At 45.1% G+C, this 24,906-nt stretch overlaps 4 protein-coding genes across 4 annotated transcripts; 2 read left to right on the top strand and 2 right to left on the bottom strand.

The window, feature by feature from the left end:
- The first annotated feature begins 284 nt into the window (after window positions 1-284).
- Window positions 285-3,724, top strand: LOC128709973 (zinc finger protein 132-like). The gene is made up of 4 exons (XM_053805012.1): window positions 285-325; window positions 1,620-1,872; window positions 1,936-3,621; window positions 3,692-3,724. Exons 1-4 carry the CDS (start codon window positions 285-287, stop codon window positions 3,722-3,724), a joined length of 2,013 nt encoding a protein of 670 aa, XP_053660987.1.
- A 2,439-nt stretch (window positions 3,725-6,163) lies between these two features.
- Window positions 6,164-7,648, bottom strand: LOC128707926 (mediator of RNA polymerase II transcription subunit 1.1). Its single transcript, XM_053802884.1, has 2 exons — window positions 6,582-7,648; window positions 6,164-6,509 (listed from the first exon to the last, which is right to left on the bottom strand). Exons 1-2 carry the CDS (start codon window positions 7,646-7,648, stop codon window positions 6,164-6,166), a joined length of 1,413 nt encoding a protein of 470 aa, XP_053658859.1.
- Window positions 7,649-8,878: 1,230 nt separating this feature from the next.
- Window positions 8,879-9,511, bottom strand: LOC128707002 (probable cGMP 3',5'-cyclic phosphodiesterase subunit delta). The gene is made up of 3 exons (XM_053801945.1): window positions 9,459-9,511; window positions 9,216-9,402; window positions 8,879-9,094 (listed from the first exon to the last, which is right to left on the bottom strand). The coding sequence occupies exons 1-3, from the start codon at window positions 9,509-9,511 to the stop codon at window positions 8,879-8,881; spliced, it is 456 nt and encodes a 151-aa protein (XP_053657920.1).
- An 861-nt stretch (window positions 9,512-10,372) lies between these two features.
- LOC128706748 (copper-transporting ATPase 1) lies at window positions 10,373-23,571 on the top strand. Its single transcript, XM_053801691.1, has 6 exons — window positions 10,373-10,409; window positions 10,530-10,614; window positions 18,622-21,889; window positions 21,955-22,104; window positions 22,176-22,405; window positions 23,398-23,571. Exons 1-6 carry the CDS (start codon window positions 10,373-10,375, stop codon window positions 23,531-23,533), a joined length of 3,906 nt encoding a protein of 1,301 aa, XP_053657666.1. The 3' UTR covers window positions 23,534-23,571.
- The last annotated feature ends 1,335 nt before the right edge of the window (window positions 23,572-24,906 follow it).

Below are 24,906 nucleotides of genomic sequence, written 5' to 3'. Positions count from 1 at the left end.
TGGTCATTTTCTTTCAGTGTTTACAAATTACTGCTCCAATCGCTGCAGTAACCGCGCGCTGATAGAAGCAATCCCTTGCGGAAGAAAACACAAAACACAACACGACGAAGAGTAAGAAGCAGTGTACAAAAATAATGATAGTCGAAGAAGGGCTAGCGCAACAGGGCCCAAACTGTGGTAAACAAGAAGAACGAGTATAGGCTGGGTGTTTTGTGTGTGACTTCGCCACTGAAGTAGGAAGCTGGATCGCTAGTGGCCACATTCGTTCGTTACCGATTTCGACGATGAGTGTTGAGAATCGGCATATAAAAGAGGAAACTAGCAAGTGAGTATGAAGTAAACGTGCGTATGTAAAATGTGTGGCGAAAAGCGCAAGGAGTTCAAGGATTTTCGTAACAACAGCTAAAACAATCGCAAGACGCGTTGAGACGATTGATGATTAAAATTGTGCCCCGGCAAGAAATGTATCGATCGACATCGGACATGTTTGACCATGTATATTGATTGTCGTAATGCGTTGGCGTAATAGGGTAACGCAAGAGAAAGGACAATCGGTGAAAAAATAAACTGCAATGGCATAAAAGGAGAATGCATAAACTCCAAAGAAGCCGAAGAAGCACGGACAGAGGATAGCGAATAACATTGCAAAGAAACACAACCGCATCATCCTCTCCGATTGCAGCCAAAGGAAATGATGTCGGGAGAGAATGCATACGAGCAGGCTGAAAAAGTAGTGCTGCTGCTCAGTTGATGTGGTCATGGTGATGAGGATGATGGTGCTATTAGCGAGGAGCATATCGTAAAAGAAAACACAACACGAACGTGTGCCCTGCCCGCACACAAACGAAGCGAACGTTCGCGGTCTTTTTTCGCGGATTCCAACGCGTGAACGAGAAGCGCTCGCACGCGGTAAAGGCGAGAAAGAGAAACCGAGTCACTGTCAGCGTGAATGTGTCCTACAAAACGTGGGCCCCTCCACTTCTATAGAAGTACACAGATACACACGCATATGTTCTGTTCCCGCCGTTCCTCGCATGCACGTTTGTTGCGTTGCATTTTGCTTCCTTGCACAAAATGCAAAAAAGGGCAATCAGTGTGCAGCGTCGTCGTCGTCGTAGGGCATGTGCCTGTGTGTGGGGCATACAATTTGCTGCCTTGCGTGGTATGTGTTTGCTGCTCGCGATTTCGCGTACAGATCTCGCGAAAGGGCCCACCAAAAGGGACGATGACGACGATGCGAAAGAAAGCGAGAAGCAAACTGGTTTTCTTTCGGCGCTGCCTGTTTTTGCCTTTCATTATTATTGACTAACATCCCGCCACAAAAAAGCGCACACCGATTGGTGGTGTGTATTGGCTTTGCTTCTGTGTTGGGTTGATCTTGTACACGCTCTCAATCTCCGTGCCACAAAAACCGGATCGTAGTAAGCCGTGCTACTGCCGCTGCTTAGGGATGTGGAGGGATGCAATACTCTTTACTTCGCAAGGCAACACTGTATCGCTTGGTACGACGATTAGCGGTTTGCAGGTTTACAGGGGTGGTTGTGTGTACTTTCGCTCGTTTTAGGATTCGGATTGACATCCATTACCACCAACTTCATAACACTTTTTGTTCCCTACAGTGAGCACCGTGCCGGTGAGGGTTGCAGTGGTGACGGCAGCGCCAGAGAGATCGGAACCGGGGAAAGTGAACCGGGCGAGGATGAACGTGATTGCTACCAGCAGCGCGACACGCGAATGATCTACAGTCTCAACATGAATGTGTGCCGGTTATGCCTAGCGGAGGGCCACGGTCAACTGCAACCTGTATTCTACGCGCAGGACTCGCCGGACGAGATTCTGCAGCAGAAGATATATGAGCTAACCACCGTGGAGGTAAGAATGGAAAAGGAATTGTTATGTTATGAAGCGACTTAAAATTTTTCACCTTGTTTGTAGATAACATTCGCATTGGATTTTCCGACCAGTGTGTGCATCGAATGTCTCACCAAGCTGGATGAGTTCTCGCTCTTTCGACGGCAGTGCATCGACAACAATGAAATTCTGAAGCTAAAGTACTACGAGCTGAAGGCGGAGGCAGATGCGGAGGACTACTGTACCAAGCAGGATAGCAAGGACGACGAAGATATTCACATAGCGAAAGTGAAGAAGGAGGAAGAATTCATTCAAATTGAACGAGCGTCCGTAATCGACGAACAACGGCGCAACGGTACGATGGACGATCAGGTTCCGTACGTGGAGGATGCTGCAGGCAATGAGATCATTATTGGTGATGGGCAGGAAGAGTACGATGCCTCTCAACAACCGATAACCGGTACGAAGATACAGTACGTGTCCGAAGATGGCACAATGACGGAGTACATCACGTCCGGTGCGATAGTGCGCCGAGACATCGTTAGTCCCTCAGATCTGGAGGAGCCGGTTGGCGAAGGACAAGAAATTTACTACACGGTCGGTACAGACACGTACGCCATCCCGACGGGTGCGGCCGAAGCTGCCAACTATGTGCCGCAAGGTTTCGCGGACCAGACCGAGATCGAATGCACCACGATCGAGGATCATCTGCCGGAAGAGTACGTTGAGGAGGTACCGGCGGTAGCACCCATAGCCACCGCCAACACACACCTTGTAATGGCTGCATCACGTGGCCGGCACGACCGTCCGTTCGTGTGCAAGCACTGCAAAACCAGCTTCAAGTACGAGCACAACTACGACCGGCACATGAAGAATCACGCGAAAGTCCTGTACCGTTGCGGCAAGTGTTCGAAAACGTTCGTGAAGCTGCGCAAATGTCAGCAACACTTCCGGAAGGCACACTCCTCGCAACGGTACGAATGTGACATCTGTTACCGGACGTACAGCTTACCGACCCGGCTGGAAAATCACGTCATCGAGATGCATTCGGTGAATGGGGTTTATCGGTGCGATCGTTGCCAGGGTGAAATGTTTAGTTCGTACCTTGACTTTAAGGCGCACCGGATGCGGTACCACCCACGCACGGATGATGCCCTTGCGGGTAGTGGGCCGGCGAGTGGTGCGGACCTTACGCCAACCATAATCAAACAAACGTCATTGGGTGAGGAGATGCACATGGAGCATGTACTGTCGTCAAACAATGCGTACTCATCGCCGGACAGTCCAACGCTTAGTTCGGACTCGGAGGAACATCAACCGACGAAAGAGCCGCCAGTGCGTGGAAAACGTCCGGGCACGGGTACCAGCGTGATACCGCCAAGGACACGGACGCGAACCAATGGCCATAGCAATCGCACGGTAAAGGCACAGAAACCGCACACCATCGCAACGAGTCCGCTGCAACAGCAACAACCGAACGAGGTCATCCTAATCGATGATGATGAGCAGCAGCAGCAACAAGCCGCACAGCTCACGAACGGCACCGGTACTACGCCGACCGTACATCGGGAGCTGCTGCAGCAGATCGAGGAAAGTGAAGCAAACTCGGTCGGTCCGAAGATGTACACCTGCGACAATTGTCCGAAAACGTTCGTGCATCTGAACAATCTGAAAGCGCACATATACGCTGAGCACGACAATGACAAACCGTTCCAATGCAAGCTCTGTCCGATATCCTTCAAGACGAAGGAGATACTGGTGATGCACATGGTAAGGGTGAACTGTGTCTTCATAAGGCATGGGGAAAGATGTTAATTTCATTTATTAAATTATTTTTTAGATGCTCCATGCGCAGAACAATGGTGCCACCTAGAGAGGAAGAAACCCCCGTGTGGAGTATGGAGTAGTTGAAGCACACACACACACACACACCCGCCATTATAATCTATTATTATGTGCCAAAATTTGCTTTTGCCTCTGCTCCTGTTTGTGTCGCGTACTAAGCCACATACCATAATTGCGCAAACAAAAACAAGAAACAAGCGTAGATACTGCGCATTCATCCATATTGGAGTAGAATGTAATGCAAGATTTCAGAGTCCCGGACGATGGTGACGCGTAGTCACCACCATCGTTTCCCCCGGGGGATGTATTTTTTTTTTTCTTTACAAACGTACGGTGCTTTTTGTTACACATAGCGATAGGATAATTGTTCGATTTGCTCATTCAATGAGAGAAACATCTAGCGCGAACGCTAGCTGTGCCGTAGTGCTTCCTGTTGAACGCGGTAAGGGGAGATATTAATTTGGTCCCTAACCCGATTCGATTTATTTTTTGCACTTATTAAAGGGAAAAAACTTCCCTATCCCGTTTTAGGTTAAATATCATCACATGTGTGGCCTTTCAGATGAAATCGTTTTTATTTTCTTACCCCGTTTGTTAGTGGTAGTGTTCTAGTTTAGTTCTGATCCATCTGTGAGTGTTCGCTGCGTGCTCATTGTTCTGATTTCCTTACCGAGCAGAAACTATGATCGGTGGTGCTTGTATGATTCGGTCAGGATCATTACACACAAAAACAAAACAAAAAAAACAAAACATACAATCTCGCTTAGTGGGTAAGGTGTAAGGAGTTAGTGTTTAGAAAATGCAATTCGTTTGTTTTTTTTTTCGTCATTACTGCTAATAGGTAGGAAAAGTATAAAATAAGCCGTAACGCACACGACAGGTGAGGATGAGTGTCACATTTAGTAAGCGAATATTTGGTAAGATTATAAGTTCTATTTTGTTCGATTGATTCGGGGACAAAGCAATACAAAACAGATAGTAAAGGATAGGAGAAGATTGTGTTCCTTTCGTTACTAGCGAATCCTAGCTAAACCATCACGACATAAGACAGTTTGCCGGAAGTTGCACTGCTTAAAATTTCAGTACAAAAAGGACGAATAGAGAGAGGCCCAAATCATCTCCAATTTCGGATGTTCATTTTGGGACATTTGGATCATGACGCGTACCAGTTCCCCAATACCCCCGAAAAGGTTCCCGATCATTTTTATATCGATAGCGAATGTCATGATTGTGGCTACATTTTGGTTAAAAAAGGAAGAGAGACTCCCTATACAACGCGAGAATTCTTTCCCCGACGATTGGACTTAATCGTTTAAGGCGAACCAGGCCATTCTAGGCTGCAACAAACTCATTTTCTCTTTCACACGATTTGTTTCGATTCCACCGCCCCAAATTTAAAAGTAGTTCACTAGATACGTTCATTAGCAGTCGAACGGATGAATGAGGATTCTGTCCTTTCTTTTATTGAACATTTCAGCGATGCTGGAACAAAATGTTTAAAAGCCGCCATTCATACGCCGTGATTTCGTTTGGGTGCAACGACCTGTTATGTCGTGCCTGACCATTTCTGACTAATTGGACACATTTTTACCACGTAGTCCCCTGGGTAGTGCCTACGAAAGAATATGGTACCGATCTTGTCATGTCAGCGACCGGTGCCACTACCACTTAAGATTGCAATAACTTGTGCAACGAATCCCGTTCTAGCATGTAATGATACACTTGTTGATTTTATTTTTACACCACTTGTAGACGACCTTGCGATTTAGTTTTGCCGTGTGCAACCGTCTTCTATTATTGTATTATCTTGTTACAGCGCGCAATTTCTTCTAACATTAAGGTTGTAAGAGGCGGTGCGCTAGAAAGCGTTGATAACGCACATTGCGATACGTTAAATTAGGATCCTGCGATAAAGAAGGGAACAATTCGCCATAAAGATGTGCAAACGCTACTGGTTTGCACAGTTTTTGTTTTTGTTAGCATTAAAGCAGGAAACGGAACGCCTTTCTGGCCGCATTGCGAGTGAAAGATGCATTAGTTACAACCCAATAAAATTGGAGTTGTAATCAAATGGTTCTGTGCGGCGCAAGACATTGGCACCGGCGCATATTACGTTTCCTATTTAGTTTGTATGAAAAATCCGATTCTTTGTGCTAATGGAAAAGTTATGCTCGAGATAGATTTTCACAAAATTAAATGCAGAGTGGTTGAAACTTCTACCGTACACTATAGCTGTATTATTAAACTACAACACGAAAAAAAAACAGTGCAAATCACCGACACATGCATCCAAAGGATGCAAGTAGGGAAAAGGAAGCCGACTGCTTTCAATAGATAGATTTCAAACAAAATTCTGCCTCGAAATGGAAAACAGAAACAAAACAGGCTTACACAGGCTCCTCCACACCCCGGGTGTATCGTTACAAATAAATGGATAGTGCAAAATCGTTGGGAAGTAAATGATCGTTCAATCCATCTCGTCATCGTCCTCGTCCTCCTGGTGGAATTCTTTAACGGCCGAAATTTTAAGCACCTCATGCGCACCCTCCTCATCATCGTCCGCACCATCTTGATCGTCCTGTTTCGACTGTTTGGTTTTACGTTCGTCCTTTTCCTTCTTTGTACCGGCAGCGGATGAGGCTGTTTCCAGACCTGCCGACCAAGTGCCACGCGGTATATCGGAATATGCGGCCGGATCCATTGGATCGAGCGGTGCCGATTTTGGCGGTCCGCGAGGCGGACGACGATCACGATGATGATACTCCCGGTCCCGGTCACGCTCGCGGTTCCGATCGCGTGATCCAAACCGATTGCTAAAAGTAAAACAAAGTTTAACTATTTGGAAAACTATACTTACTAAGTTTACAGTATTTGGTTGTACTTACTCTTCACCTCTTACTGGACTACGATCACGATCACCTCTTCGATCACGATCACGTCTATCTCGGTTACGGTCGCGATAGTCACGATCCCGCTCTGTCTCGGATATTGTCGCATCACCCACAGCCCCAGGTTCATTCCCAGACGAGAACGTACGCGACCGTTTCTCATCATCCCTGCCGCCCGATTGTTTGAGCGGCCGCTTCGGAGGATTTACAACGGGTGGTTTAAGATTTTCCGCCCCCGGTCCCGTGACCGCCGGAACCATCTGACTAGCTGTGTTAGCCGGACCTATCAGTGGTTTCGTTGCTGGTATCGCCGTCGGTGGGTAACTTTCCACAACGACCGTCGGTGGAGCTGCTTCACTTGCGGCTTCCTTTTGTTTTTGCTCTTCCATCAACTCGTGGCGCAACAATTTAGCGCTCTTGGTAAGCTTCGCATCCGGGTGGGTCGGTGGCAACCAGGACACCACACGCGTATCCTTATTGTAGAAATAGAACGCTTTACACCCAATGTCGTACTCCTTGCGCCAGTTTTTCGGCAACGGATAGCGCTCGAGCAACCGTTTGACGCGTTTCTCGTACTCCTTCTCGATCTCGAACTCTACCTCCCCGAACCGCTTAACGCAGTACATTGTGCAGAGGTGATAGATGTTATACTTGTTCTGACAACCGTCCACCGACTGGTAGCCGTATCGTTTGGTCATCTTCTGCTTCATCTTTTCCGTCCAGCCTATCGCAGCGGTATTTTTCTTCTTGGACGCATACTCGAACGAATCCGGATTGACCTGATCGTACTCGTCGTAATCTTCGGCGATGATTTCTTCGTTGATGGTCTCTGTTTCGCGTCGATCCTCATCTACATCGTCAGTATCGTCACCATTCCCGTCGGAGCTTCGTTCGGACGAGTTGTCCGAATCTCGGTCGCGGTCACGGTCCGAATCACCTTCCGCGGTGGACGTTCCTTTCGGTGGATGAGTTTCATTTGTTACGGCACTATTTTGCTTGCTGTTGCCTTCTGGTATGATGCCACGTTTGGCAAGGCGCTTCAGAAGTGCCTCCGGTAGCGTCATTATTGATAAACCTCAGTACTAATCGATTCAAATCCTTTTTGAAATGGGAAACTTCCAACGCGCAACACACCCGGCAACACGATTTGTTTATTTACTTTCGTGCGGGTTGACAGTTTAAAACAAGCCAGGGTTGCATCCAAGCCAAGATGCATCATCAACTGTGGTACACACAACTGTACGTTCAAGGATTTGAAAATGTGGAGAAATTTGCTGTTTTTCTGTTTTCATTTGAAAAAAAAGGTGTCGAAGCACACCGGTTGCAGCCACTAGCCAAACTCAACAAAAATTTGCGAAAAAAAAACTTCAACTGGGCGATTTTATCACACACACCTCACTCCCCAGACCTGGCTTCTTCAGATTATCATCTGTTTGCTTCTATGGGCCATACACTTTCAGAGTAGCGCTTTTCCGAATATGAAAATGTAACAAAACTGGGTCGGCGAATGATTTACACCGAAGCCCAAACAGTTTTATTGGAAACGGATTCACAATATGCCTGAGAGATGGGAAAAGTGTATAGAAATAAACGTGTACTACTTTAAATATATAATATTTCATAGTTTTCCTGGAAAACATATTATTCCGTTAAAAAACCAGGCCTAACAAATGCCATTCTTGCTTACGTACATTTGGTGACATGTATTTATTATTATCATAAAACACAAGAGACACAGCTTCCTTTGTAGCTGAACCTAGGCAAGTAGTAGTTCAGCGACTTTCTTACATTAATATAAAAACAGTTCATTTACACATAAAACGGTGCTTAATTCTGTGATAACTTATCCTTAAGTTGATTAGTTTGTTAGCTTAGCGAGCACTTTGGCGTGCGCTTTAGTGTGATTCGAACGAAGATTCATACAATGAATCGTAACCATTCGGCAAGCAAGCTGCTTCGGAGACAATGTTGTTGTCTATTGGAATTCTATCTAGCTTGCTTGTTGAATATCCCTAAAAAAAAGTGGCTTGTGCAGCAAAATGATTCCGATGTTTCACCATTCAGCCCTTGTCAGCGATTGAAGAAGGTCCAACAGTGGTGCCCATAAGTTTTCCTTGTCAAAGATGTGGTCCCATGAAACTGGGCAATTCTTTCTAAGTATCAGCGTGATTGTAGTCCATATTCCATCGACACGGGAGGTGAAAGAGGGATTTCGTTGAAAAAACATTTGCACTACCAGTTAACGTTACGGGTACCGGAGCTTCCACCCGGACGTGGAGTGAACTCTGTCGCTTCTAAATGTAATATAACCGGACAACCGATTTGCTGATTAGTGTTTCACCATCGTAAAAGCTTGTTTCGATGGTAACGTTTCCGTTCAGTACTTTGGCCGGCATCATTTGGGACTCGGGTGCTGCCTCGATAGTCGATTGCCAGGTGTTGGTTGTGTTCGGGCTGACCCATCCCATCTCGAAAAACCATTCCTCCATAATGCGCCCCTTGAAGAGTACCTTCATTAAACCGGGAATAAAAACGAAAGGAAGCGCACGAAACAGCAATTAATTAATCGATAATTACACTTAAACGGTTAGCAGGTGATGTACCGCCCTCTTGTCCGGGGGGTCACTTTACCTTTTGATCGAGCCGAAAGTTTTCCATTGCTTCGACGGTGCTAAAGTTGATTTCCCGTGACACGGCACGCAAACTGAGTATCTTTACCGGTACCTTCGCTTCGTGTTCGACGTCGGGACAGGAGAAATCCTTGTTCTCCTGCCAGATAATCTTACCCGTATCCGCGTCCCGCAGTATCATCCAGTTGCTGTGGAAGGCGTATGTGGATAATGATAACGTACAGCTGTTTCACACACAACTTACATTTGAAACCCGTTCAGAATTTTCTCCCCTTTGCTAACGTCGTCCGTTCCCATTGCGATAGAATTCTCCTTTTCAGCAAGGAAACGCCGTACACCAGCTTTCTTTCGTTGAGATGTGCGATGCGGTAAACAAATAGCTCTGGACTGCAGCAATGATTACAATGACAGGTTTGACGTAACTCCACTGTTGCTTTGTCCCGAGCTCTGAGCCGGGAAAATGTTTGGCTTGAATTGCGTTGGAAAAAGCACCATATTGCCAAAACTGCACTTCAGACTTGAATTGAATAGAGTAAAACTGGACGAATGCTGTAAAGAGGTTTTATACAGGGCTACAAATAAGGGGAAAACAAATAATTTCGACCGATTGAATACGTATCGGTTGAGTAGCCCTGACTGTTTGAGCAGCTGTCAAACGTGTCGTATTCGAAACCAAAACAGTTGTGCAGCAGACTGTCAAGCGAGTAGGTGGTGCAAAGACGTAGAATTTCAGTGCAATGAAAGGGCTGCACTTGCTCTAGAATTTATTTTCCACCCACGTACAGAGGTGATGTTATACGGAACGAAAGTCGCGCCTGTTTTAATCATAGTTCAACAATTACTCCGTACTGCCGTACTGTCCGCATGCATTTATTACTGCTAAAAGTATCTATAGCTGCACGCCATATGATTCTAATCACAGTAGCCTCTTGAGAGGAAGTAAACAGATTGCGTGCGTAGCTCTCGACTGAGCAGTGAGTAGGGCCGCGCGTTCAGAGTTGCCGGGTGCGTGCCCGCCGCGATTGTGTAATAAAGTGAAGAGGATTCGTCCACAACATTCGTCCGTATGTTTCACCTGTGCGCACATTAAAGGGCATACTGCTGGGTTGCAGGAATAGGAGGGTAACAAACATAGAAGAGTTGTAGCAGATCGGTGCAATGTCGGTCACTGGGGACAAAATGTTATCAGAAGACGGTACGTTCCGCAAGCAAGAACCAACAGTCAACCATGAGTGCGCGCGATAGTACGCATGCAACAGATGAAATCGTCGCCTTTAGTTAACGCCCCATTTGATTCATATGCTTCCCGTTTTAGGTACCTCGAACAAAGAAGTATCGCCTTCGAACAGTCACAGCACGGCGCACGATGTGGACATTTCCGAGCGGATCAGTAAATCGGTGTAAGTAGTACCACACACAAAAGCGTGGCGCTTATTTAAGAAGGGGACCCTCATATTTTGAACTCGTGGCGAAGAAACGTTGGAAGAACCGGACACATTTTGTCGCATAGTCTCGACGAAAGAAAAAAAAATGCTGACTAAGATTCAATTCTGACGCATTGGCACAAACGGGACGGCATACGCTATTGGGCGAGTCGTACGCTTAATTGCACCATTGTGCAGCAATCAACCGTACGCGTACGATCGCGATCGGTGTGGTTGCATCGCGTCCGGCCGTTCTTTTAACGGGTTGGAATATGGGGGTTTAGACGACCTGTGGGCGGCTGCTGGTGATGATTGAACGAAGTCCAGCTATCACTAGGCGTTCCGCTTATCAGTTCCGATTGATTGTTCAATCGCGTCGTCGAAAATCATTTACTTATCACAATATAATAGCACACGTCCAACAGAGGGTGGTGTTCACACACATTCGTCGGTATTTGACGGTGGTAGCGAAGCAGTTGAATGAACCCAGTAGTGGAGTGTACTGACAAAAGCTTTGTTTGGATGTGATTTTTTAGATAAACACTGATAATGGAAGAAAAGGGAAGCGTTCTGTTCTGCATATTTGCACTGCAACGCTAACCAATGAATCAGCATAATTACGGACGGCATTTCGAGCTTTGAGTCATGCGGTGAAACATTTTCCATTTAGAGAAGTCTGGGTCATTCTGACCCGATTGTTTGATTGGTTGGTTGTCAATCGAATTTGCTTCAGTCTGAGGAAACTTCACGACATGAAACACCTGTCGTGACGACCGAAGCTGATATTCTAAAGAACTTATAATGATCTGGTATTCACATACGCCTCTGCGACATGGATTTTGTACAAAACTGACAAAACGCTTTCAGTTGCGTTCAACAGGAAGAACTTATTTTGCTCCGATATGAGTGGAAGGACAATCTATAATATGACGAATCATCGAATCATCGTACGGCGAATTAGAATCGCCCGGAAGGCATGTAATGAGAATGACACCGGACGGCCCAGTCCATAAAGTTCTTTTTAGGTCGTCCACATGGGTCTTAGATACTAACATGGAGCGATGGCGTTATCGCGTGCATCAGAAAGTTCTAGATATTGGAATATTGGTGTTCCCTTGGTGAACACCCTTGGGACATTGGTGAACCCTTCTTCTTACTTAGATATTATTACGTTGGTTTAGACATTTGTATCATAAAAGGAGCTTGGATTTATGAATCGGAGATCTGAGATACACTAATCTTCCAAATTTGTAATCTACATACTTTTCAGTACTGCAAATAATGCAGTACGGCGGCAATAATATTTTGTATTGCCCATTGCATTATGTATCAATATTATTCGTCCTAGGATTACCTCCCGGTCCAGCGAATGAAATCAAACAAGAAGTTCATTACATTTTAATATAAAAATTCTTTTAAAACGATTGCCCGTTTGTGTTTCCATCACAAACTGTGTATTTGAAATGAATAACAAACGACCTGTCGAACGGTAAACAATTTAAACCACCACCAAGACTATTACGCGCCAATCGCACGCTGAGCGCACTGGCTACATGTGCGTTTGCCATTTGCCGCATACGTTGGTGTGTGATGCGTTTATCAAGTCGTTGGAATTTCCACAAACACCGACACAGGGCCACGATTTGAACGCGTTCCATACTACCGAAGCGACACGCGGTTCTACTAATCTAAACGAAGCGCGGTCTCTCGCGCTCCCGTGAAATTGTTGGAGGCGCTAAAACCAATACAGGCTCCCGATTGGGTAGGGTTTGTAGTACACTGGGCAAGTAGTTGCAGCCCAGCAACTTTCAAAGCCATGTACCATCGGCAGTTCGCTCCGGAACGTTGCTGTGAACGTGTGCACGATCATTCGCGGATCCTTTCCCATGGCCGTATAAGTGCGCGTGGGAATGAGTGAGATGTGAGCATATGTGTCGATTGAAAATCTGTTTCGTATGTTTCGCACTCGAGTGAGCACAGTATTTAATGCGCTACACGTGTTTACTAGTGAAAGTAATATGTAACCACACGTAATCCCCGTACCAGTATTAAACAGATCCGGTCTGGTCCGGCGGATGTGAAAGTGGAAACCGTAGCGAAAAGATAGCGTCGCTAACCAGCTGCAATTAGCACTTGGTTTTTCGTTGCCAAGGCTAACAAGTGTGTCGTATGCGTACTACTGCAACCGGGAGACAACTATGAGATGAATTTCCTCAAGAATATCAACAAACCATCGCAACAAGCCGGTGGGAACGGTGCATGGGACGGCTTTCAGTACGCACTGCTTATCAACAATGGCGGCGATACGACAGGGTAATGATACAAAACTTATCTTGTTTTCCTTTTTAGTAAGGTACGCGGCAGTAGATTCCTCCAGCTTCACCCGTTCAAGTGGTGCAGAATGTCACAATCCTTGCCGTTGACCGGATGCCACCTTACGTGAAGAGCTTCTTAAGCGATTGCAGTAGGCTATCAGATTTCAAGTAGTGATGAAATCGTTAACGAGTGCTCTCGGTGGTTTTTCTTTACCTGTTGTGGTGCGCTTACAGCTCAACTAGCAAGGACACGTACAGTGCAAGATCATGTGCGATCGCGATCGCGAGTTTGACATTTATTCCAAATTGAATACATATGCGGCAGAAAGTCGGTCATATCGCTGTTGTGAGGAAGTTGGTACAGCTGCAAATGCTGTAGGTCAAGTAACCAAGCACAGACACTGATAAGAGCACACGAATCAGTTTGGAATACGAGTTTAGTGACTGAATTCCACCCGGTGATTTTCAACCGATTATACTGACGCAAATAAGAAGGATTGTAATTGGTGTCTTCCGAGAGACATAGGGCAATAAAGATATTGTTTTGATACTTCAGCAATATTATGTGTTCCTGAGAACTTGGAAAAGATAAAAGAGGTTACTTGATCTTAGAGGACGTTGAGGGAACTTATTGTACGTTACGATATATACACCACCTCTTATTTGCGTTTATGATTCTTACAAATGGCATTATCTTGAATAGGATCTTAAAGGGCTTGTCACAGTTGAAAATGCTCAAAGTTTATTTGAATACTTCTTGGGAGCAAAACAAGAACAAGTAGCAGCCAATCTCATAGCTCTACGTCAATTGCTAAGCTCGAGAGTAAATAGTAACCAGAAGTGCATGTTTGGATTCATGCTTACGCTTGCTTAGTTGCCCGAAATGAATAGTCTGCCCTTGCCCGCTGGCGGTCACGATTAATGCGTGTTGGATGTTATCGTGTTACCTTGCATGTGGTATTTTCCGGATTTTCCTACAAGTGTGTGCATGGCTAGTGGCCACTATGAAGGTGCGAACAATTTTCCCAATGCAACAGGTGGTTTTTGATGGAGCGTAAAACGTTAGTAAATGGAGGATGGGTTTCAATTGTTTATTTGAAAATGAATAGGGAGTTGTTGTAAGAATTCAATTTAATCATTAAGGAATTGCGCCCAGGATAGTATAATTTTTTGCAATCCTCATAATTTTCTTCTTGAATAGAGATGTATTCCAGGTCCATAATCTTTAATTACTATTAATTATGTTCTGTTTATTGGCTGTTTTAATGTTTTCGTCAAATCTTAATGTGACACTACGACCTTTTCATTTAACTCAACTTAATTCAATTACTTTAATTTTAAACTTCAATAATTTCCATCAATGCATTGACTTACGCTCTTCAATTTAAAAGCAATGAACATATTTATAATAATATCGGTAATATATTTATCAAAATATTATTAAAACAGTTTCTTTTGTTGGTCATATTACCAGTGCACCAGTCCACGGCACAGAGACTTCCGAAATCACTACGCAACTGACGAAACCTTGGAGTTTCCCACCACCCTTCGGCTTATGTAAGGGTAAACCCTTCTACCACGGCATGCTCCAGTTTGATCGGCATGTGGAAGGAAATAAACGCAAATGGTCGTACACGTTTAATTATAAGCCGAGTGAATTCAAGAAACCGGCTTTACAGTAGTGTGCAGATTTGAAGTGCTCTACACAGTCCGTGCCAGAACTATACGATCACAAGTTTTTTTTTTTATAGTGGTTGAAAAATATAAATTAAAGAGATAGATTTCCTTGATGGTTTAGGTATCTATAAGGATTAAAAAAATTATTTTAGAAGATTTTTGTACATTTTTACACACAATACGAAATGATCGCGAATTCATCAATCTCTAACCAAAACAATATTTTTTCGTTTTTAAATTGGTTTAAATATACTAATAATTTAAAGGCATCTTCAGGATTATGAATAAATTTTTTGATAATTTTGCTTTGATGGCAAAATTTGACGATCATTAACATCCATCGGCACACACTAGCGAAATGACTCACAGAATAATTATTTATTCATAGACCTGGGCTAGCTAGATTTAGCTAGAATTCATAATATGAGCTCTAATGACATTGTTAGCTCTAATTAATGTGTTTGAAATATTAAAACACTGTATTAAGAAAGCTCCAAAAGTGATCTTTTGATAAGATCTTGCTATATACATGCCCAATATATTGTAAAGAAGAACCACCCCTGTAAATTGTATTATCTCTGTTAATTATGAAAATGTATACACTACATCATAGGTCAATGTACAACAGTAGTAAACTACTGACGTCACTGCTATGTGGCATCATAGTTGTGCATTTTCCCAATTTCGCGTGATATATTCGCTCGGTTGTTTATTGTTACTCACTGATAAGAATTGGTTTGCGTGCGTTTGACCCATCCAAAGTGCTGTGTGCAATCAAGAGCGTCAGCTGATTAATCAACCATTGCCAATACAGTAACATAAGCGCTACACTGATCGTGCTACGAGAGTACCGCCCAAAGCCCGAGATGTTGTTCTGCTCGAACTCGAAATGAGTTGCGCGTAGTACTATTGGTATGTGGAGATTTGTTTACTCCGCGCGTCGAGAAGGTCGAGATATCGCAGAATGATCAAATCACACCCCGAACACAAGTGTGCGAGTGTGTTGGTGTGTTAGTGTCCCAAACCATCCCTACCCGAAGCGATTGTAAACCGGCTCAGCGCTGAGTCTCGGGCAAGCGGTCTTCGTACGGTGAAGGGGTGAAAGCTTCAGTACGAACAAAGCTTCACACCAGACTGTGGCTCAGTCATTTGGTAGTGCGCGTTGTGATCCGTTTCCAAAGATTTCGGTGTTTTGCCGCTGCGTGAAACGTACAAGCCCAAGATTAGCGGTTGTTGTCTGCCCACGAATTCACATTAATCTTGTACTTCGTTGCGAACGTTCGTTTGACAGTTTTTGCTGGCCCGGTTTATTACTTTCAAATCTTGCCACTCTCAAGGACGGACGTGATCATAAAGTTTTGGCAAGGTGTGGATCCATTTTGAGCGTTAGCTATGGAGTAGTTCAACCACAGGAACAGGGAAGTGTTACGTCCCAGTGTGAACAAATTAATGCAGTGTTCAGCAGCCATTCCCAGTTCCGGTTGTAATCGACGATAAAGCTAGTAATATTCGTGAAAATGTGGAATAACGGGTACGGTACAAGCAGGTACGAGCAAACGGGGCTTTCCAAATCCAAATACTTCGCCCTACCGATGATGTATGTTCAGTCAGCTACTGCGGCACTAGTGTTGCGAGCAAACGCGACCGAGAGTGGAACAATGCCGTTCCAGGGGTTGCTTTCCGCAGTGAAATAACAACGGCACAGACTATTGGTTTGCGTGCAGTTAGGTCGCGGGGAAACTGTTGCTGCAACTAACAGTCCGCCGCTGCGTCTCGAACGCTGTGGACCAAATTTGACGGATCAAGAGTGGGGAGAGCAACACGTATGAAGTCACGACAGACTTTCCACGTTTTTCTCCTCATATTCGTGGCCGCTGTTGGTGTATACGTCTGTTTTTTTTTCTCTTCTACTTTTAGTGTGGCCAACGGTTTATAGGGTGGAAGTTTTGCAAGCCGTTAAACCAGCAAAAATCAGAGAAAATGAGTGCCAAAGTAGCACAATACGATGCTGAAGAGTGAAGCGGACGGTCGATTGATCAATAGTTACTTTTTTTTTGCTCACCGTGATGATAAAATCCAATCGTCCGAATTGTGGACAAAGTTGATTGGAAATATTTTGGGTGAAACTTCCGTCACAAGAGCTCTAGGCTCAAGAGGAAGAAAAGACAATTAAATATATTGGAGACCCTTCGAATTGTAAGAGTGTTTAGTTGTTTGAGGGATTAATTTATCACATTAGCAACCAGCAATATCTCGCGATTGATTCAAGTGTTGAGTTTTTGCTCATATACAGAGGTAAGCAACATAAAGTGCCATCCTCGCCATGAATACGAACACTACACCCAGCTAATATTCTCTCAGTTATAAAATATATGCATACATATATTTTTTAGCTTACCAGTATCATTCTTCCTAGCGAAAACCTGACAATATTCACTACCCACATTTTTTAGACAATCAGATTAAGTGTTTTCGAAAATTTAGCATTTTACATTATCTATTATTATTTATTAATTTACAACGACGTGTTCCAATACGCAATGTCCTGCCGGTTACGAGACTTTTTATTTGAAAATGTCAAAATAGAACAAATAGTAAATGAGTGTAAACCAAAAAAAAAATATCGATTAGGTAAATCATTTTTTGAAGTGAGCACTTTATTTTGTCACTGTAGTTTTTACGGTTGAAATCGATTTCATTTTCTAAGAGCAAACCGCTTTGGTCTTCAGCATCCTTTTATTGTAACTTTCAAGAATCAGAGGAATTGCACACAGATTACTCCAATGTGATCCACGCAATTGAGAGAAATTTTAGAAAATACCAGATGCGCACTTAATTTTGCTTAGCACTGTAAATTTTTTGTTGCAGAATGGTTAATCTAATAGTTATTCCGGCTCGACATTCAATTTAAAGCGTGCGAAGATAAGAAATAATGCACATTTTCCAGTATCGGGTTTTACTTCTATGCACAATTGCATTGTTCTAGTTCGTTCCCCCTATTTTCGTATTCGTACAACATTGTATAGGGTGGGCTAACATTGGCAAACGCAGAAAAGGCACCTTATTCCTCCACCAGGTAGCTTAGTTTGGAGGAGCACCCAGTCCTAGCGATAAGAACGATATGTAGGACGGTACGCTGATAAGGGGTTTTTGGTCTCTCGGCGGAAGCAACTCTGAAGATCGATGGCTATCAGTTGCATTAGAGTTACGGGACGCGATAGTCGCGTGTGGATATTCGACCGTACCGAACCGGTGTGCCATGTGCCATTGGATGGATTGCATCTCCAGTGTATTTGACCAGTGGCAAGCAGACGGGATATTTGTCTTTGCAACTTGCAACAGAGTGTCTTCGCAATTCGCATATAACTAGTTTGATTAAGTGTTAATTTGTCATCATCATGTCAGTTGACTCGAAGGAATTTTACGTGCCCGCTGACACACAGCGACTTTTGAGGTACGTTTCTGGGAGGAAAGTGAGGCCAAAAGGTGTTCAATGAACGAATCCGTATCATTTAGCACCATAGTTCCAGAGCTCATTGGAAGACGAAACACCTTTATTGCGTCTTTAGTGTGGATAAACATGAGCAACTGCTCCTTCGGGGACACTTCATGGTTTGGACGTAGTAGAGTGGTGTACACGTTATCTTTCACAGCCGGTTAGTTTGTTATTTGCAGAGCCGGTGATAGGGAAGTAAGCGTTATCGGTTATTGAGACAGAGATTTCATTCACGCGTACGTGCTGATGCTCGTTAATGCTGCAGACAATCGGTTCTCCATCGTGTCACCATGGGTATCGGACCTATTGGAGATTAAATTTTCCCACAGAACAATCCGTGTCTAATGTTTGAGTTGTCATTGAGTAGCTTCAAGTTGGACGTTGGTTAGAGATGTATTAATTTTTAATTCTTACAATGCGTACTCTGCGTTTGTAGCTGAATGGTCACCCTATGTGAAGTTCTACCAGGATTAACTCTACCTTCTTTCATTTTAGGGAAAACATGGATGACTACGGAGAGTCCACAGGGTTGCTGGAGCAACCGGTGGCCTCGGTACGATTACCCATCATCGGAATGACTTGCCAGTCGTGCGTGCGTAACATCGAAGGCACGATTGGCCACAAGCTCGGTGTGATAAAGATCAACGTAGTGTTAGCAGAAAATGCCGGCTACATCGACTACGACCCATCGCTTACCGATCCGACCCAGATAGCGGCGGACATCGATGATATGGGGTTCGAATGCACCTACACAGAGCCGGGAACATCTGCGTCCGGTGCACCAAAGCGTTCCATACTCGTCGAGGGCGTCGAAAGCGACAGTGAAACAGTCGACCCGAATGGTGGGAATGCACAAACGGCGCGCATTAACATCGAAGGCATGACGTGTCAGTCTTGTGTGAGAAATATCGAAGGTACGATTAAAGATCGCCCGGGAGTGATTTCAATACGAGTGCTGCTAGATGAACGAGCCGGTGTGGTGGAGTATGATGGAAGGCTAACGACGGCGGAACAGCTCGCAGAACAGATCGACGACATGGGGTTCGAGGCAAAGGTTGCTACCGCTAAACAGAACCAATCCGAACAAAGATCGCAAAGATCGTCTCCACAAACCAACGGCAAGCAACGAGTGGCCGTCAACGGTAGTTTAACATCCAAAAAGAAAGAAGACGAAGCAGCGCAACTCCGACGATGTTTTCTGCACGTGCAGGGTATGACCTGTGCCAGCTGCGTATCGGCGATTGAGAAACACTGTCGAAAAATATACGGCGTAGAGTCGATTTTAATAGCACTGCTAGCGGCGAAAGCGGAGGTGAAATATGACGAACGGTTAACGTCACCTTCGGATATCGCTAAATCCATCTCCGAGCTCGGTTTCCCAACGGAAGTGCTTGAGGAACCGGGTACGGGTGAAACGGACGTTGAGATCGAAATTCTCGGCATGACCTGTGGGTCTTGTGTGGCGAAAATCGAACAGACGGCACTTAAGATACCGGGTGTGTTACAGGCATCCGTAGCCCTTACGCTTAAACGTGGCCGATTCACCTTCAACAACGAACGTACGGGGGCGCGCACAATTTGTGAAGCCATCGAGAGCCTCGGCTTTGCGGCGCGAGTGCTGTCGGGCAAGGATAAAATGGCACACAGTTATCTGGAGCACAAGGAGGAAATCCGCAAATGGCGCAACGCTTTTCTGATTTCGCTTGCATTCGGCGGCCCATGCATGGTTGCGATGGCTTATTTTATGGTGCTCATGCACGAGCACAGCCACGAGGAGATGTGCTGTGTGTTACCGGGACTTTCGCTAGAGAACTTAATCATGTTTACGCTCTCGACCCCGGTACAGTTCTTTGGCGGGTGGCACTTTTACATACAAGCGTACCGGGCGGTAAAACATGGCGCGAGCAATATGGACGTACTGATCACGATGGCCACGACGGTGAGCTATCTGTACTCGGTCGGTGTGCTTGTCGCTGCGATGGTGCTGGAGCAGCGTACCTCACCACTAACCTTCTTCGACACACCGCCGATGCTGTTCATTTTTATCTCCCTCGGACGGTGGATGGAACACATCGCTAAAGGTAAAACGTCCGAAGCGTTGTCGAAGCTGCTGTCATTGAAAGCGACCGAGGCAACGCTGGTAACGCTCGGGACGGACTACGCCGTTCTTACGGAGAAAATCATCTCGGTCGATCTGGTGCAGCGAGGAGACATTCTGAAGGTTGTGCCGGGCAGCAAAGTTCCGGTCGATGGGAAAGTGCTGTGCGGCAACTCCACCTGCGACGAAAGTCTCATCACGGGCGAATCGATGCCAGTGCCGAAGCGTAAGGGTGCGGTCGTGATTGGTGGTTCGATCAATCAGAACGGGCTGTTGTTGATGCAGGCCACGCACACCGGAGAGCACACGACACTTGCACAGATCGTCAAGCTGGTAGAGGAGGCACAAACGTCGAAAGCTCCAATACAGCAGCTTGCGGACAGGATAGCGGGCTATTTTGTGCCGTTCGTTGTGACCGTATCGGTGGTAACGCTGATCGGTTGGATTGTTTCGGGATATATCGACATATCGCACATACCGGCAAGCGATCGCGATAAGGAAGGACTAACGCCGTCGGAAATAATCATCAGCTATGCGTTCCGGTGTGCGCTGAGTGTGCTTGCCATCGCTTGTCCGTGTGCGTTAGGGCTTGCCACCCCAACCGCGGTCATGGTTTCGACCGGTGTCGGTGCATTGCATGGCATTTTGGTGAAGGGAGCGGGTCCGTTGGAGAACGCCCATAAGGTAAAGACGATCGTGTTCGATAAGACGGGTACGATCACGCACGGAATGCCCATGACGTCGCGTATCTGTATGCTGATGCGCCCGGGCGTCTGTTCGCTTGCGCGCGCTCTCACCATCGTTGGTGCAGCCGAAGCCAACAGCGAACATCCAATCGCAACCGCCATCGTGAAGTACGTAAAAGAAGCGTTCGAAGTAGATGTGTTTGGCAAGTGCAGTAACTTCTCGGCCGTCCCCGGTTGCGGTATTCGATGCGTCATTTCGAGCGTAGATGATACGCTGAAGCGTGTGCAACAGTCGGAACGTATCCGGAACTATCAGAACTCATACCACAGCGACCAACAGCAATCAATTTCGATGCACGGTGCCATCGTGGAGGAATTGATACCGCAGCTAAGTGCATCGCAAAAGAATACGATCGAATTGCAGCAATTGTTGCACCTGGAACCGATCGGCGAAGGGCCAGCTTCCGGCAATGGTTCGTCGGAAGCGTTTGCCGATGTGAACGAGTACAACGTACTGATCGGGAACCGTGAGTGGATGGCACGGAATGCAATTGTGGTACCTCCCGAAGTGAACATCCGAATGTCGGAGGAGGAACAGATGGGCCATACGGCAATTCTGTGTGCGATCAACGGTCAGCTCGTCTGTATGCTGTCCGTGTCGGATATGGTGAAACCGGAAGCACACCTGGCCGTGTATACGCTGAAGCGAATGGGCATCGAGGTGATACTGCTCACGGGCGATAACAAAAATACGGCCGCAAGTATAGCCCGCCAGGTGGGCATTAATCGTGTGTTTGCGGAGGTGCTACCATCACACAAGGTGGCCAAGATCCAGCGGATACAGGAAATGGGTGTGCGGGTAGCGATGGTCGGGGACGGCGTCAACGATAGTCCGGCATTGGCGCAGGCCGATGTGGGTATTGCGATTGCCTCCGGTACGGATGTAGCGGCCGAAGCCGCGGACGTTGTACTAATGCGGGTGAGTGCGAAATTTGAGTAAATTGCTTAAACGTCTAATTTAATAATATGTTCTTCTTTATTCAGAATGATCTGCTTGATGTGGTGGCCTGTTTGGATCTGTCCCGGAAGACAGTGCGCAAGATTCACATGAACTTCCTCTTCGCCAGTATGTACAATCTGCTAGGTATTCCTCTGGCCGCTGGCATATTTACACCGTTTGGATTTACGCTCGAGGTACTTTTCGTTATACCTTACAAAATACCAATAGAAGTTGCTGATTTCGTTGTATCTCCTTGCTCTTTTAGCCTTGGATGGCATCGGCGGCCATGGCGGCTAGTTCCGTTTCGGTGGTGTGTTCCTCGCTCATGATCAAGCTATATAAGAAACCGACGCAGGCCTCGCTACAAACACCGGAGTACGTTGAGTTAACTGAAGCTGGTGCTTTCCTCGATCCGGACGCCATATCCGTACACCGCGGTCTTGACGATATACCGCGCCCGAATTTGGCACGCTCAACCAGCTCCACACTGGCCAAGTAAGCAAAAGCGAAAAGGACTTACATACACACCATGACAATGCACAGTTTTCATTCACGCGGACCTGTTCGAGGGATCAAAGGGGAAGGAAGCATAACACACTAACCACAACATTCACCTTTTTTCACCCCCCCTTTTTTCACCTTTACGGCCCGTAATCATTGATGGGGTTTATAAATTCTTTATTTTGTTTAACAAATGATTTTTTTCTACTTTTGTTTTCAGCTTTCTTAGAGCACCCGTTAACACCTAACACAACCTAACTGCCTGTATCATCACTAACTCATATTAATGCACCCTTTTGTCTTCACTAACGCACGATCGTTCGCATGCGATGCGCTAAAACGCACAATCGGGATAATGTCGGGATATAGATCATTGCATTGTTTTCTAATTTATCCTTTGCTGTCTCGTATAACGTGTGCACTCTTTCATGAAAGAGCCTAAACGATAATATCCTTTCCGCTGGATGTTACTTTAATAGCTTCAGCTAGTACGTTACGCTTCTCCAGTAGAAGGATCACACCATCGCATACTATTGATTAGTTCGACACTATATGACCGTTGTTCCACTTATTAGAACGTGCCTGCAAAAAGCGTCGCCTAATTTCGTTACTTACTTTTATATTTATGTTCCGGAACTGTTGTTGTTTTGTGCATAACATGGGATTGTTCTATCGGTTAAACACATTTTCTTAAACATCATTATGCTATTGTAATAAAACGATTGGCCCTTGACCGTATGTAACATATCTGGAACAAGCCTGTACACTGCCATGTAAGAGGAGATTGATTGTTCAACCGGTAGATTGATAAAATGTGGTAAAACTTCCTTTTTGTTGTTATTTTTTTTATTAAATCATTTATCTTAAGCTCGGTGTATCTTTAACAGACTCGGATTGTACAAAAATGAGTGGTTGATGTGCATTTTAAAGAACAAAAAAGAATCAATATTGCATTTTGTACCATTTTCTTTTCCAACGCAACGCAGGTTGTTCGGCCGGGGCAAAGACACGAAGGAGGACGGACTGCTGGCGACACTGGACGATGATGAGTTTTCGGTCGATATCATCAAAACATCGAACGCAAGCATTTACAAAGACGCAACAGAGCTTCAGAAGCTATAGAACGAACGATTCCGTCACAACATTGTACCGGCAGGGTAAAGGAGCAGTGCGTGCCCAGGGAATGTTTTTAGTGATTCTTCGCTGCGGAGTATTTCTTATGTTTTATTTTGATACTCCGTTGCCAAGTGCAGCCATACACCCAATTCCCACCCCATGGTCGGGCACGTGTTGTTTCTTTCCTCCTCTTTGGCTTTACTTTGAGTAACCATTTTCAGTTTCACCTTTCTTTTACCAGTTTGATTTTGTGGTTTGAAAAAATATGTTTGTTTTCAGTTCTATTAGGGTTGCATGTGATATACGCATTGTTTTTTTTTTGTTTGTCTGTAAAGTGGTAAGCACAAAAGGACCAGTTTTAGATGTGTGTTATAGAGTTATTACCAGTACTCGTGCTGTACTTATACTTTCTGCAATCGCCCCGTACCAGTTCGGCAAAGTGAACTTTTGTTTTTTTTTTTTTACACACAGACATATACGCCTTTTACCAAAAGACTTGTAAATAAAATATATACTACGTTTTTGTAGATATTGCATATTTTCTGTTGCATTCATCCGAACAGCGTTCAGTTTAATATAATAGATTTAGTTTTGGATAAAGGATAAGGAAAAAAGGAGAAGAAGAAGAATTGATTTCTGTAAGCTACACCAGAATAATAACAGCTTCGTGACTGAATGGAGTAAATCTTTCTAACTAGGACTAAAATAACAATAGAAATAATCTCATCTCTCTCTCGAACGACATACTAGGTCATGCCTGCCATTTCTGGCAAACTAGACTTATTTTACCACGTAGTCGGATAGACAGTCTTAGACCGTGCTACGAAGGATTGGTCCGGTCCTTTCGTGCGTAGACCAGCGCCGTTACCATCATGTCGCCGGGCCGCCCCCAGAAATAATCCCATGCATGTACTTGTTTCTTTTTTTTTAAAGAGCGCAGATGACTACGATCAAACATCGATCAGTCACGTCACGATCAGATCAGTAAATTCACGATCGCGATCACGATCAGTAAATTATAGATTTCGGTGCTTTTCGGTGCTTAGAATTTTCGGATAAACATACTCTAAGCTCAGATAGTTCTACACACTGTAAAGATAGAAAGGTCTCCGAAGGCTTGAAGAGAGTTCCTCACGAATTGTTATCGGATTGTTGCAGCAATTAATAGCAGTTCAGTGTTAGTCGCTACTTTAGACAATGTGGGTCATGGTCATCTCATTTGAATGGTTTCTATTAACCATAGATGTTTTTTTTTCAGCCAAAGACTCCAATTTTGGAATTAGAATTCTGTGACTGCTAGGTAAGAATCCTAAAACATAAACAGCTCATCGATCTGGTTGAACTTGGGCATGAGAGGAAGACTCGCAATCAGAATGGTG

The sequence above is a fragment of the Anopheles marshallii genome, chromosome 2 (genome assembly GCF_943734725.1).
Source record: "Anopheles marshallii chromosome 2, idAnoMarsDA_429_01, whole genome shotgun sequence".
Classification (NCBI taxonomy): Eukaryota; Metazoa; Arthropoda; class Insecta; order Diptera; family Culicidae; genus Anopheles; species Anopheles marshallii.
Note: the sequence above shows the minus strand (reverse complement) of the source record. Positions and strands in the feature narration are given on the sequence as shown.

What these genes read in the sequence shown, in the direction of transcription:
- LOC128709973 (XM_053805012.1), top strand. Translation starts at nt 285, where the DNA reads ATGAGTGTTGAGAATCGGCATATAAAAGAGGAAACTAGCAA. An exon ending in ATAAAAGAGGAAACTAGCAA is followed by an intron (nt 326 to 1,619) that starts GTGAGTATGAAG and finishes TGTTCCCTACAG; the next exon opens with TGAGCACCGTGCCGGTGAGG. An exon ending in AGATACTGGTGATGCACATG is followed by an intron (nt 3,622 to 3,691) that starts GTAAGGGTGAAC and finishes ATTATTTTTTAG; the next exon opens with ATGCTCCATGCGCAGAACAA.
- LOC128707926 (XM_053802884.1), bottom strand. Translation starts at nt 7,648, where the DNA reads ATGACGCTACCGGAGGCACTTCTGAAGCGCCTTGCCAAACGTGGCATC. An exon ending in AGTCCAGTAAGAGGTGAAGA is followed by an intron (nt 6,510 to 6,581) that starts GTAAGTACAACC and finishes TTTTACTTTTAG; the next exon opens with CAATCGGTTTGGATCACGCG.
- LOC128707002 (XM_053801945.1), bottom strand. Translation starts at nt 9,511, where the DNA reads ATGGGAACGGACGACGTTAGCAAAGGGGAGAAAATTCTGAACGGGTTT. An exon ending in ATTCTGAACGGGTTTCAAAT is followed by an intron (nt 9,403 to 9,458) that starts GTAAGTTGTGTG and finishes CGCCTTCCACAG; the next exon opens with CAACTGGATGATACTGCGGG. An exon ending in ACTTTCGGCTCGATCAAAAG is followed by an intron (nt 9,095 to 9,215) that starts GTAAAGTGACCC and finishes GGTTTAATGAAG; the next exon opens with GTACTCTTCAAGGGGCGCAT.
- LOC128706748 (XM_053801691.1), top strand. Translation starts at nt 10,373, where the DNA reads ATGTCGGTCACTGGGGACAAAATGTTATCAGAAGACG. An exon ending in GAGCGGATCAGTAAATCGGT is followed by an intron (nt 10,615 to 18,621) that starts GTAAGTAGTACC and finishes CTTTCATTTTAG; the next exon opens with GGAAAACATGGATGACTACG. An exon ending in CGGACGTTGTACTAATGCGG is followed by an intron (nt 21,890 to 21,954) that starts GTGAGTGCGAAA and finishes TTCTTTATTCAG; the next exon opens with AATGATCTGCTTGATGTGGT.